Source organism: Lutjanus erythropterus, chromosome 4, assembly GCF_056507025.1.
Source record: "Lutjanus erythropterus isolate fLutEry1 chromosome 4, fLutEry1.hap2, whole genome shotgun sequence".
Classification (NCBI taxonomy): domain Eukaryota; kingdom Metazoa; phylum Chordata; class Actinopteri; order Lutjaniformes; family Lutjanidae; genus Lutjanus; species Lutjanus erythropterus.
The window spans coordinates 30,026,740-30,041,529 of NC_139320.1; the positions used below are offsets into that span (position 1 = coordinate 30,026,740).

General features: G+C 38.0%; 1 protein-coding gene across 2 annotated transcripts in view; it reads right to left on the bottom strand.

The window, feature by feature from the left end:
* Positions 1-13,321, bottom strand: part of capn5a (calpain 5a) — a 36,675-nt gene extending 23,354 nt beyond the window's left edge. Inside the window, exons 1-2 of one of the 2 annotated variants that reach the window (XM_084717582.1) lie at positions 13,064-13,321; positions 3,792-3,951 (exon numbers count right to left, since the gene is read on the bottom strand). In XM_084717582.1, the coding sequence (XP_084573708.1) occupies positions 3,792-3,947 (156 nt within the window). In that variant the 5' untranslated portion in view covers positions 3,948-3,951; positions 13,064-13,321. Of the gene's footprint in view, positions 1-3,791; positions 3,952-9,321; positions 9,472-13,063 lie in introns of those variants that run through there. The other variant, XM_084717583.1, reaches the window with a different exon arrangement.
* Between the last annotated feature and the right edge of the window lie 1,469 nt (positions 13,322-14,790).

Sequence of the window (14,790 nt, forward strand, 5' to 3'; positions counted from 1 at the left end):
TTCGACATTTTCCACTGGCAGCTCTTGCATAAAACACTCATCTATAATCGAGTGCTTTGTCCAAATCCAAGTGGACAAATCAGAAATAGCGATGCATTTTACTGAAGAATTGGAACTAATTGCATCTCAACAATTTTCACACGTTGCAAAGTCAACCACAGGGCCAGATTAGACACTATGGGGGGCCGGTTCTGGCCCATGGGCCGTATGTTTAACTTCCTTAGCTCTGATTTTTACCTCAGAGAGACGGTTGGATTCAAGGAGAAACAATACAAATGCTCTCTCTCCACTCACTGGACAAATCAATAATATTGATCAATTGGAGTGCTTTAACTTTCCTGTTTAATTATTTATCAGCTCAGATCATCAATGATTGACAGTAAAAGCATTTATATTCATACAGCACAGGCTCGAGCTGGGTGGGCTTTTATATTGTATATACTGCAGGAAGACTTGCAATCAAGTTACTTTTAATAAATTAAAAAAGGAAATCCACCCTTCATTTCCCATAATAATTGAATCTCAATCTGCTTTGAAGCTGGCAGGGACCCATGTTTTCAGATTCAATACAGTTTTTGGTCTGAAAAAGGGGTTAATTCAATGTCACCTACCGAAATGAACTGGACAAACTGGGAAGCTCACCACAATTCATTCTTTTTAAAGTAAATCAACAGAATTTTAGGCAGATGACCTGCAGCAGAAAGAAATTTTTAAGTCCCTCAACAAGAAGGACACATTCACACTCTCAGATACCAACAGGTGAGACTGAGTATGAAGCAGACTATTCACAAAATCCTGTGAGGAGTAGTTATATTTTTTTGTGCTCTGTGAGCGTATGTGTGTTGCAAAGACACGAGCGGACAGTGAAAACAACAGCAGATAGAAGCTGGAAAGCTATTAAGCAGTAATTCCATTATGAGCATCATATTTCCTCAGTGTCTAAACTTCACGAATAAGCAGCCCAGGTGGTTACTGTTGCACTGCATGAAAGCATTCCTAAAACAAATATGGTTCAGTGAAATGCAGTGGGTGACTAAAAGTCACTGAGGGAAGTAAAGCCTGGCAGTTTAGTCAAACAACTCTTTGATATTAAACAGGTTCAATGTTTATTCTAGACGGAGGCCATCTGTCTGTTGGGAAGCTTCTATGGAAACTGTGATGTCTACTCGCTCAAAATGATTCATAACATAAAATAAAAACAGGCAGAGGGGAATATTCATGATAGTGCTGTCAATATGACACAGGACAGATCCTCAGTACTGAAAGAGAAATGCATGACAGAACCTGAGGTTCAATTGAAAACTGACAACAGCTTGGTGACGGTGTGTCCTTAATGCAGATACAAGATGACTTTTTACATCCATTATCTGTAATGGATGGATGGATATAAACAGCGACTGTTCATGACTGTTTATAATTCACGTAACAGAGCCGCTGCAAAACTGGAAACAATTGTAAAAAAAAAAAAAATCCCTCTTGTTTTTATCTGCTTCTTTGATACTGAGCGCTCAGTGCTGTGGTGAGGAAGGAACTGTGACGTTTGTTTCTCGTTTATCTTCTCATGAAGTTTATGTTTCAGCGTGTAGAACACTTTTCTGTTTATTACTCACACTAACCGCCAGCTTCTTATTCTGTTTATTTTCTAGAAATCAATACTAATATCTGTCAGTGTCCTGTATTAACACGTGTTTGTAAGGGGAACACATCACAGTCTGCTTGAGGCTTGAGGCTACGTTAATCACGACTAACGTAACACCTCCAAACTTCCAGACTGTCAGCAGCCGAGTTTGAGTGTGATGCTAAACCTCTTTTATAGACAACATTTCTGATCATTACTTACTGCTGAATGACGCTGAATTTCACTCGACAGACCTCTGAAAAAATACCTTTGTGATGAAGCATTAAAGCTTTTGTGATTTTTTTTTTTTGACTAAGCAGTTTCGCCATGAAGGGAAAATTTCCCTTGTGGAGGCCTCAGTGTCTTGGAACAAGTCTTCAGGGGGGACTGCTTGTGTCGGACTGCCCAGTATCTTTTAGTGGAGTATAAATATTTGCAGAAATAAACTATTTTGGATGCAGAGGTTACTTTAGGTCAGGAGCTCTTACAGAAGCTTACATGTTTCATCTAGTGCTCACCCTCTCTTAGAGAGTTCGAGTAAACTTTATAGTCTCCAAAGGGAAATTAGTCTTGCGCACAGTGCTACAGTTCATTGCCTCATACAAAACAAGACAAAAAACATCACAGAAACACAAACACTGACATAAAAAGCGAGACGGTTTCTTCAGACAAAATATCCCAGAACCATGAAGGAGACATCAGACTGTGCATCTGACAGCGATTCAAACGGCGAATCATCACTGTGAAAAATTTTTCTGCTTGTCTTCAGTGTGATCCAATCTGCCCTTACAGGGCAAAGCTAATGCTACACACCATGTGTGTAATTTATGTGCGTAATGTGTGAACATGTGTGCAATTATCCCGCACAGTTAATCCATATATACCCACGTATCTGTTCATATATCCAAACATCTCCATATATCTGTATAAGTGAAAGGTGTATATAGTCTTGAGTGTATGTGTAAATTTAGTATTTCTTTATATTTCTTTAATTTTTTATACATATATATATTTTTGTCTATTTTATCTTTATTTTATAAGTATTATATTGTCATCCATTTCTTTTTCTACCTTTACTTTGAGCTGCTGTAACATGAATTTCCCCAGCATGGGATCAATAAAGTTTATCTTACATTTTAATTTCTTGACTGAATTTATGTAAGATGACTGAGAATGTATCCTTGCAGATAACAAGTCCACCAGTAACAGGGATGTGTAACACACATCTTATTTTAAAAGGATTATTTCATAAGGTCACATTGATTGTTTCACCTTCATAACCACTTTAAGATAGAATATAATGTATAATGTTTCAGCTACAGAAATACAAGATATAACGTATAATAAAAATAGAAAAAAAATGGAGTCAAATTACTTACATGAACACATTCCTGGCCAATAAAACTGATTTCAGTTTACTTTTGGTCTGGTAAAAATAATTCCAACAATGTACCAGTCAAGTGCATTAATACTGACACAATCATTACATCATATAAATCTATCAGACAACATTTTCAATGAAAGATGTTGTAATCTGGTTCATTTGGGGCATTTTGTGTGTTTTTCCTGCCACACAAAGATTTTTATTAAATTTTCCAAATCCAGATTTTGTTCCAAAGATCTCTGGATCAGAAGAACGTTCCCCACGTCTGCTCTCAGACATATTTTATATTATATTTCAGTCCCACAATCACTGTCATTCCAATTCAACCACAAATATGAGAATCACTGAAGTAAGCAATGAATTCAACTTGCCTTCTACCAGAGAGATATCTCAACATGTTAATCTGCTGTCCAAATATCTGCTCAAATATTTGTTCAAAGAGCAAACACAACGTGCACAAAAGCAGACGCACACTTAACTCAACATCATCTGGGTGATGGAGTGGGATTTCAGTGGGGCAAATTCCATTCATTCCTCTCCCTATTCAGTCTGTGGAACCTCTCCTCTCTTTATATGCATGCTCTCCTTTGTACAATGTCTCATGACCACCACCCCCCTTTCCCACCTACTGTCCCCTGCCTCTGTTTCTTGTCTCTGTCGACCAAGAATCAGCTGATCGTCTTCATCTAATGGGGAAAACAGTGAGCGTGCCACAAGAGTTTTCACTGAAGTGTTTAAAAAAGGTTCCTAATTTAACAAACCATTTCTTTTTTTCTTTTTTTTCCTCACCTTCGGCCTTTTCCAGGTGACTCTGCCGATGCGGTTGCTTTGGTAGAAAAGAGACTGGTCAGTCGTTGGGAACAGAGGGTCTTCAAACAGACGTCCATTCTGCTGGCACTGTCTCCTCAGTGCAGCGAAAGACTGACCCTCGTACGGAACCACCATCCCCCTGCAAAGACAGACACCAACAGGTTTATCATGTTTATCACATCAGCTGCAAAATGCATAAACACAATTTCGTAAAGGAGGACTTAAACATACTTCTGACAAACAGTAACTTTAAAAAAAAGAAAAATCACCGCTGTATCATCAACAACAGATCATGAGCTGACCTTATTAAATAGTTGTCAAATTAAATAAAACTTGTTTACATTACCCTCTTAGAGATTTTTTTTTCCTAACCCTGCTGAAAGAACCAGCAGGGTTAAGTGGGTTGTGTTTCCAGGTAAATAAAATGGGTAAAATGTCTTTTAAACCATAATATTTTCCCCCTAGCCTGTAGTGCTGTTTATCCATCTAAATGGTTTTGATGTGAGCTGCCAAGGTTTGGAGATATCAGCCATAAAGATGTCTGCCTTCTCTCCAATATAATGGGACTAAATAGCACTCAGTCTATGATGGTCAAAGCACCAAAAAATACATTTTAAACTGAGCAGTTTCATGTAGAAACTACTTTCTACATGGAACTAAGGATGTAAGGAAATACTGATGCACTTGTGTATTGCGATATTATATTTTGTGATACTGTATCAATTAAAAAAAAAAAAATACATCATGATGTCATGATACATGATACATACAAGATTTGTGGTAGTGGTTCATTTTGTGTTGTGATTAAACATCTGAGTGCAATGTAGCAGTGTTGCTATCAATCTTCACTGTTCTCACTGCATTAAAAAGTAAATTTCTTAAAATTTATTATTCATGCATATGGGGATGCGCTCTTCATACTATGACAGTCTTCCTAAAATTAGATATTAAAATAACAATATATAACCTTGATTACAGTATCACGATATATTGTAATAGACTGAATTGTAACCCCTGTATCGTGATACGTATCGTATCGCCAGCTTCTTGCCAATACACATGGAACTGCTCACAACAAGGTCTGTGGATTATCTTGATTAACCTGGAGATGATTTCTGGAAAGAGACACTGCTGTTGAGTTTGTGTTGTGCCACTCAGTTCAGAGAAGGCGGACATCTCTATGTGATATCTCCTGTAAACTAAAAATTTATTTCGTATACACACAAATTCAATTTTCTGATTAGATACAAGTGCTGCATTGCTTTTTAAATAATGTATTCTGTGTCAGCTAAAGTGCAATAAAGTATATATATTTTAACTCCTTTATTACAACAGACTGGCCTTTAATCAAAACAAGTCGAACATAAAGACAGGCACTGTGGAGAACATCACTAACCAACTAATAATAACTGGATGGTGTAGGGAATAAAAGACCAAAGGTCACATAAGGCCAAACCAATGTCTTAACTCTCTGTGTTATCAGATTGGATATGGAAGGAAACAGAAGCGCCACCTAATTCCAGTATCTGTAAAGACCAACTGACATTAATTTTTCATAAAAACATCAAGAGGCCCCTACTGTAAGTTCAGATATACAAGGCAATGAAGCAAAATGTATATGAAGGCAGGGCTGAGACTAAAATACTGTTAGTCATTTTGGAAAAGAAGCAAAAATCCAAAATGAGGAAAAAATGATTTTAGAAGATAATTCAAACCAGTCCAAGAGGACGTAGTGGACACGCCTCTCCTGACGCTGTTCACACTGTGGTGTGGATTAGTAACAAGAATATCCCTCTCTTTAACACTCACGAAATATACACACATACACACAAGATGGTCACATACATCACATAATCTATCCCACAAGTCACGTGACAGGATGACAAATAGAAACTCGGACAGTTTTGTTTGACAACCAGCAAAACAAACACATGATGTAAGCTGCAAGGCTCTGTGTGTGTGTGTGTGTGTGTGTGTGTGTGTGTGTGTGTGTGTGTGTGTGTGTGTGTGTGTGTGTGTGTGTGTGTATGTGTGTGAGAGAGAGTCAGCATTAAGTGGCTGATCCAGTGAGTGAAGATCTGACAGCAGCTTCCTGTCTACCAATTAACCACAGAAAGAGGAAGCAGTGTGGTTGTACGTGTGTGTGTCTGTTAGGTCTTCATGATACGAGGAAAATCTGTGATGTATGATAACATTGTTCAATACTGTGGTGACGATGTGATCTGCGATAAATATCATCTCTGCTGAATCCATGATTTCCTCGCTCTTCTCTCCCTCCTCAGCCTTTCGTGCTGATTTACTTCACAGTTGCTGCCAAATCTGACGCTAGGGCTGAACAATTCCGAAAAATTGCAATCTGCGATATGTTATGACGCTGTGGGTCATTTCTATTTTTGCATGTTTGGTTTTGCTGCAGTATCTCCTCTCTCCTCGATGTGTGTTCTCTGTCTCTCCTGAATGAGTGAGTGAATTGAAAACAGGTGGTGCCTGATTGCTGCATCGCGATTGATCAGAAGGTGGGTCCCCAGGGTGATTTGAACCTCAAGTGGACTGTAATATTAGAGGGAATGATCAAATGTGAATATTTTCTGGTTTCTTTACTCCTCTCTGACGGTAAACTGAATATCTCTGAGATGTGGACAAAACAAGACATTTGAGGACGTCACCTTGAACATTGGGAAACAAAGTCTGACATTTTATGGACCAAACAACTAACTGATTAATCATAAAAATTATTGACAGACTAAGCGATAATGAAAATATCAACCATTGGTCGCAGCCCTACACAGATGTTTTCTGAAGTCTGTAGAATCTGATGTGTAGTTCAGCACATCTCTGCATAATTGATAACTGATTTATGGTGTCAGTCATTTTTCAAACAAAAAACACTTTTCACTTTTCTGGTTTCAGCTTCTTAAATGTGATTATTTGTTGCTTCTCTTTGTCATTTAAGACAGTAAACAAAGACTTTTTGGGTTTTGGACTAAAGTATGATGAGTATTTTTTCACACCTCTTTGACGTTTTACAGACCAATAATCATGAAAATCATCATGTTAATTGATAATGACAGTAATCATTAATTGCAGATCTAACCAATGGCAGTGTCTGAAAATTAATACTAAATTACTTCACTATTTTTAGTCAAACTCTTCCTGGCCATCCATATTTCACATGCAAAAACAAATTATCTTAAAATTACAAGACATAGTAGTAGACATAGTGAAAAACTGACATGAGATCATTTGTCTGCAGAATGAATACTATTACTTTTGATATTTTGAGTGAATTTTGCTGATAATAACTTACATACTTTTACAAATTTTGAATGCAGGGCTTTTACTTGTCATGAAGTATTTTCACAGTGTGGTGTAAGCGCTTTAACTTCAGTAAAGGATCTAATTACTTCTTCCACAGCTGGGTGCCAGGATGTGGGTTACCATGGAGACAGCTCGTGGGGCACATCACGCCAGTCAGTAATTATATCAGTGTCAATTAAAGGCACTGAACACAGAGAGGATACTGAACAGAGCAGGCAAAAGTGTGTGTGTGTGTGTGTGTGTGTGTGTGTGTGTGTGTGTGTGTGTGTGTGTGTGTGTGTGTGTGTGTGTGTTCCTTTGACAGACAAGACCTCAATGTGAATAACAGTGCCAAGACAGAAAACAAAACAGATTGAACCTGCTCACACAGAGCTCTGGGAATAATCCACCAATGAAAATCCATCAACCGCCCTCATAGCGGTGTGGCAGAAAAATACCCCAAAAGCTGAACAAATAAAATGAACTATCTACTTGGGATTAACACGTTGTCTTCACTTAGAGTCTATTTTTTTTACAGAGGACGACAGAGGACTGACAGAACATTATGATGTCAAACTGAAGCTGACCTTCGACCTTTCAGGTATAAAACATCATCACCTCATCATTTTATCCTATAAGATATTTGTGTGAAATTTTTGTGATAATTAGTGCATGAATTCTTGAGTTGTGGCCAGAAACACGTTTTGTGAGGTTGCAGCATCCTTTGACCTTTGACCCTCATTATCTGATCAGTTCATCCTCGAGTCCAAGCGGACATCTGTAGTAAATTTGAAGAAATTCTGTCAAAGTGTTCTTAAAGACGCCCTAGCATGTTCATGTTCATGTGTTACAAGACGTATCAGCAGTGAAATAAGCAGGAAACACCATGTCTGAGCATTTCCTGCCATAAAACTGAAGTGAAGTGGCTGGGAATATGATGTCATAAACCTAAGGAACCAATCAAGGGGGCGGCGCAACACACATCATTAGCGGTGATGCCCTGCCCACAAGAGAAGCCAGATGTAGCCAGTTACTGTGATTAGTGAGCAAAACGGAGGAGAAGCCTGGTGCAGCAACAGGAGGGGGGTGTTGGAGGGGTGGAGAGGGCGGGGGATATTTGCATGTTCATAACTACTTGAATACTAAATAAAAGTAAGGTGTAGAGCAACAATCCATTTAAAACATAAATGATTTAAACATATCAGACACAACGGACTAGTTGCACAGCAGACATTTTGACCTGTAATACCAGAAAACTCACTTGTGTATTGATGATTGATTGCATTCAACTAAGGGGACGTCCTCCTATTGTGCACTGTGGTTCACTGTCTCTGTCTTTCTGTTACTGGGAAACTTAATGGAACTGAGCTGTAATTACTGTTATTAAGTCCACCTATGTTTTTCCTGCACTGACAGCTCAAAATGTCGGCTGTGCAACCAGTTCGTTTGTAATTTCTCGCAGAGCATTTTAAATTGTTTAAAACATGAGTGGAGGTGGACACAGCATGTCTCTTTGTACGGAAGGAGAAATGTTCCTAACACACAACTTTTTAGTAAACAAGTTAAAGCCGGTCTACTGATGAGGATTATAAGTATCAGAAAACAATTTCTGGCTTCCTATAAAACTTCTTAAGTGTTGGTGAAGAGAGTGAGTTTTGAAAACATCACAGAGACATTTGATGATTGGTGGAAAGAAGGAGGGAGTATTTGAATTTACACCAAACAGATGACAGAGTAAAGCTGCGCAGCAATAAAACTTTTTTTTTTAACAGAAAACAACACATTGACCCTGAGAGGCTGTGAGCGAGCAGACTGGTTAGAAGGAAATGAAGAAACAACCAGCATGACTGAGACATGACTCATCATCAGCTGGGGGACACAATGTGTTTTTTTGTGGTTGTGTGGAAAAGCCTTTAATCACGTTAAACAAAACTAGCTCACACTCAGGTTGGCTATTCTCGTATTAATAACCATTTTCAACATGTGTGATGCAAATTACTTTTAATATTATTCAATGTTTGACATTTGATTTAATATTAACTATAAGCCTTTTTTCACAGACATTTTGACTTGTCATAGGAGGAAAAGTAAAGATTTTCGGGGTGGGTGATATGGCCTGAAAATAACATGATATTTTAGGTCATTCTGCGATAATGATATTCTGTGACAATATGACAAAAACACTGAAAAATATCTCAGGTTTAGGACTCACAATAGCTGCTGAGCTCTTCTCTCTGGATGTTTTCACTCTCCTCGTACTCAGCCGGGGGCTTCTGCTTGAGGTGGTACAAATTCAGTTTGTTGTTACAGTCTTTTTGCACTTCCTACATATTACTGCAGTTTATATCTGACCTTTTGTAACCAAACCACTTCCACACAGCGGAAGTCGCTCCTCTTTTTAGGACTAATGCCGCCACTGTGGAGCTGGTGGAAACACTACTTTCACTTTCAGCAATGCTTGTTTTTGCTGTGTGCTACGGTATGACGTCATCATGTCTGAATACTTCCATTATCATGATATGACTTAAAAAATATATTGATATTATGGTGAGCCATATAATATGGCGCTCCCATAGTTACAACATAAACAATGGCTGTGTTTGATTCAAGCGTCCCAGTAAGTCAGGATAGTGTGACAGTGATCCAGAGCTGAAACTGAAGCAGCTGCACTGAATTCAGCCATTATTAACTTTATTATTTACACCTGTGCTTTTCCAACTGTCATATGTCAAAATGTCTCAGTAAAAGAGCCCTGTTATATGGCAGTTATTTGACTGTATAGTGAAAGTGAAATATATAAAAAAAAAAACACCCACCGATCCATTTTCTGTACTGCTAGTGCTGGTGGGGGGCGCATTGTTAGCGGCGCACTATTGTTCCTCTAAAATCAAGACAATATTTTCAAAAACACCACACTGAATCTGAGGATGCTGCTACGTGACTTTAATCCCCTTCCTCAGGGCCTGAACTCTTTTTCACTTCCTGCAGAGGACGATCAAGTTAAATATGATTTTATTTAATCCGGCTTTCACTCCAAACAATAAACTGGAGCCCTGGTGCTTCTTGGGAAATATATCTTGTGCTGTAAATTCTTAGCTCTAAAGCTACATATCACTGTGGTTTATATCTGACCTTTTGTAACCAAACCACTTCCACACAACTGAAGTCGCTCCTCTTTTCAGCACAAACTCCACCACTGGGGAACCAGTAGAAACGCTACTTTCACCTTCAGTCACGCTTGTTGTCACCGTGTGTGACGGTTCATTTTGCGTTGTGCTTAAACCTCCAACCAGGGGTCGAAGTAACTAATTACAAACACTCACATCACTGTAATTAAGTAGTTTTTGGGGGTTCCTTTACTTTTATGAGTAGATTTTCAAGTTTGAACTTTTAATGACACTCAAGTATGTATTATTATTATTATGTAATCTACTCAGTTACTTTTAAAATCATAGTTGAGTGCTGAGAACAATTTGAATTAATATCCAAACCTTTCATCTGCATTCGACCAATGAAAACAATGAGATACAGATGAAAAACAAAACGCTGCAGAAGCACACATTTTGAGTAAGGATGTTAATGATTAATCATTAATCGATTAATTGCCGTTAAGAATTTAAACGTATTTGTGGACATTTAATCAACAGACATGGCAGAAATAGCAGCTCATTGGATATTGTTTTGTCTGGTGGAGCCATTAGTTGAATAAGAAAAATTAAACTTTGACTTAAATTGAGAAAGAAATAATTTAAAATTAGGGAAAAAAAAAACAAACAAAAAGCATTCCTTAGCTTCCTAAAGCAGAACTACGCCTGCTTTTACAAACTGGAGACAATTTGACTTACACCTACTGTAGGTAATACACTGATTACTGACAAGTACCTCATACAACCCCATTTTAAAAAAACGAACTATCCCTTTAAGAAACCCTGCCTACAACACAGGCAGTAATTGTCACCTGTTCACTTCTGTCTAACTGCATTTTACTCCTCTGTGTCACTGTGCAGCTCTATCACATTAACTTCTTTTAATACTTTTCCCAAAGTATTATGATCAGTCTTAAATGTCCTGCTCACTTTTTTTGACTCAGTTTATTTGTGATTCTTTCTTAATGTGAAAACAACTGACACCCCAATAAAACTGAACCTTTAAAGACTGCCAGTGTAATATCTACACACACAGAGGTTGGATTATGGCGCAAGAACAGCGGAAAACCAGCCAAACATGGGTGTGGTTTCATGTGGGCACCAAAAGACATGCCACCGCAGATAAACTGAACAACAGATGTTGAAAAACATCACATGTGGGGATTTCAGATGCTCCATGACAGCATGAACATATTCAATTTACCCAAATGCAGCTTCGCCAAACAATCTTTTTGTCTAATTTTGCTACAATGAACTTTAAGACACATTTTGTAGAAAAGCTTCAAGTGCTTTTCAGCTGTGTGAAGTCACCCAGAGTGAGCCAAAACTCACACAGGAAATTGCCTTCAAAGTAAAAGTGCAAGAGAACAGGAATCGGAAGTATTATAATGGAAACGGCATGTTTATAAACAACACAACTGCCTCAAATCAATATTTTGTGATATAATTTAATTTTCATTATTGATGTGGTGTCTTGTTGCTGCACCAAACAACTATCAACTACCAATAAAGTTAAATTTTGTGTGATTACAATTAGATGCAATATGAAAGCTTGTCCAGTGGCGGGTGGGACCAAAAGTCTGATTTCAAATAAGTCCTGTTTCTTCATCATGGATTAGCCGTGACAGTCAGAGACTCTGAGGAAATATTTTTACTTCACACTCCAAACAAATTGCAGGATTCACCAAACCTCCACCTTAGACATTACTCCTAAAGCTCAAAAGTTCTTCTCACATCACACCAGTTTCAAAATCTTGCACTTGATTTATGAGACTTTACATGACCAGCTGCCAAAGTCCATCAGTGACCTGTTCAAAAAGGCCTGTCAGATGTGCTGGGTTTGGCCTGTTAACAGTTCCAGAGTCCAGATTAAGGTCAAAGGTTGATTGTGCCTCTGCTGTACTGGTACCTCAGCTTTAGGACTGACTTCCAGTTAGTTTTCAATCTGCTGATACTGTGTGTGCTTTGCCAGGACCCCACAATAATTAAAAATTTGTTGTCAATGACTTAACTAGTTAAATAGAGGCCTTTTCACCTGACAACTAGTCTTATTTGTTTACAAGAAACTATTGTGTTGTCCAAGTTTATTTTAATAGTTTTAGTTGCTCAGCTGTTTGGATGATTTATTTATGAATGAGCATTTGAAGAGTCAGAACTGTTCTTTATTTTTATTGTAATAGTGATGTCAGATTTAGTTCGCTCAAAGCTATGGACTACTAAATCATCATCTCATCTTTGCTCACTACATTTTGGACTTCCTTACCCTCAGATGTGCCCAGACCGATGATTATACACACTTATTTTTAAGCACAAAAATATGAAATTATCTATTATTATTATTATTATTATTATTATTATTATTATTATTATTATCAGCGATGAGAAGTGGGTAATTGGTTACTGTGTTTAAAAAGTGTTATTTTTTTAAAGTGCATATTTTATTCTGAAGGTTGCTGCCGGAAGCGTACTTGTTTACTCATACCTGCTTGAAAGATGGCGAATTTTTTGTTTTTTCCATAGATTCTCATCACGATTAAAAACAAAACCGTGAACAAATGATGTCCTGCATTACTGTTATACTTATCTTCTGTCCTGTTCAACGTTAACAACAAAACTTCCATAAATCGTTTCTGTGTGCACTTTGACAAAGTTATCAACAAATGTAACTTAAACAGTGAAATGAATGTAACTTTATCGAACTCTTCTGAGTTAGAAACCAGACCTTTTATTAAATATAGTGAGGCTGGTGACTCGAGAAGGAAAATGATTCCGTGCTAAGTTAGCTTTAACTAATTAGACTTTATTTACCTGGAAATATGTTTGGTTTAAAGCTCCTCAGTGGCTGCTGGCGGCTGCTCTCTCCCCTCTTCAGGAGGATTTCGGTGGGTTTTCTTTCTTTATTCCCTCCGTTTGTTGTCAGCTCGGTGATGTTCGGAGGTTATCTTTCAGCTGCAGTTCAGTCAGCTCACAACAGTCAAAGTAAAACCACACAGAAACAGACAGGAGGAGCTCCTGCAGCTCCGGAGCTCAAACTGACAAAACCCGCCGTCACTCGTCTGAAGGCTCGACTCTTTGGTGCCTTCAGTGCGGCTCGGACAAATTGGAATCACCGAGTTAAGCGAATTTAATCGAACCCTGGACGACCTAGTACAGTATCCCCATGTTTTAATATCTGTATTTCTAGAGATACATATATATGAATCAATAAATATTTAATTTGTATCATTAGCTTATTATGTGTATTTTCATTAAATAAAATTCAAGAAATAATATTAAAGTTTTTGTTGTTTTTGTTTTGTTTTTGTTTTTTTTTAGCATTTTCCATGGCATTGTCAAATGGGCTTTTAGAGACACCTTACAAAAAGCGGCCTTAGCCATTAAATATTGCTAATTGGTTGGGCCTTGGTATGGGAACGTTTGGGAACATCTGCATCATTTGCCTGGGAGAGAATATGCATATATTGATCCAATTAATATCTGCAACAGTGATGGACTCAGGGTGTCTGAGGGACTGGGGTGGGGTGGGGGGCATAGCCAATCCTATTTCTTCCTTTGTTGTTCCAACTTCCAAAAAATGAATTGCCTAAAAGTTAAATTATTCTATTTCTCCTGCTGGAAACCTCCTACAACCCACCCAAGGACTCCTGTTGGTCCCCAGATCCCAGTTTGAAAACCACTGGTTTAACTAGCCTGCTGTAAGTAACATTTTTAAGGATACCACCTACCAGATAATGACTCACCAAAAGTAGTCTAAATAAACTCTAAATAAAATACACAGATGCAGCACAAAAGGACTTAATTGTAAACCTAGGAATAGAGGAACACTGTTAATGTTTAATGTCCCTAAATTTACTGTAACAAGTTTTAAAGTTTCTCTCAAGGCTTTTACAGTAGACCACTGACCTCTGGTGGGCGCTGTAGTAATCACAGGAATAAACTGGGCTGCAAAGTCTGAATGTTCTTCAATACCAAAACCAGTCAAGCACCTCTTAGTAATCATATTCCAACCCTGCTGCAAAACAGCAGCATTAAAGTATCATAATAAATCTGCATATCGACCAAAAGCCAAAATAGTTCATGCCATTATAAAAAGTAATTCACTTTAATGCAAAACCCTGGACAAATGTACGGTGTGTATGTGCACATTAGTGTGGCTCTGAACTAAGGATCTACAGTGAAGATTTAGGCTAAAAACTGGTGTAAGTAACATTTTTTTAGTCACCTTGGCATGTTGGAGCTTTATGAGACCTGTATTACACCAGACAAGCAGCATGGAGGCATCTTATGTTTTTATTCTGTTGTTTTCCACGTTTGAGAACTGGTCACCATTTGCTTCGATTGTTTGGGAGATTCTGCTACACTGTTTTCCAGTGAAACTCCAGCAGAGTTTTGTGAACTAAAAAACTAAACCTCACCCTCAGTCGGCATCAGGACAAGTAGATGATGACTGAATTTTAATATTTGTGTGAACTATCCCTTTAACGTTCTGCTTTACCTTATCTGAGGCCCTGTCTTGTAAAGGGCCGCAGTATCAC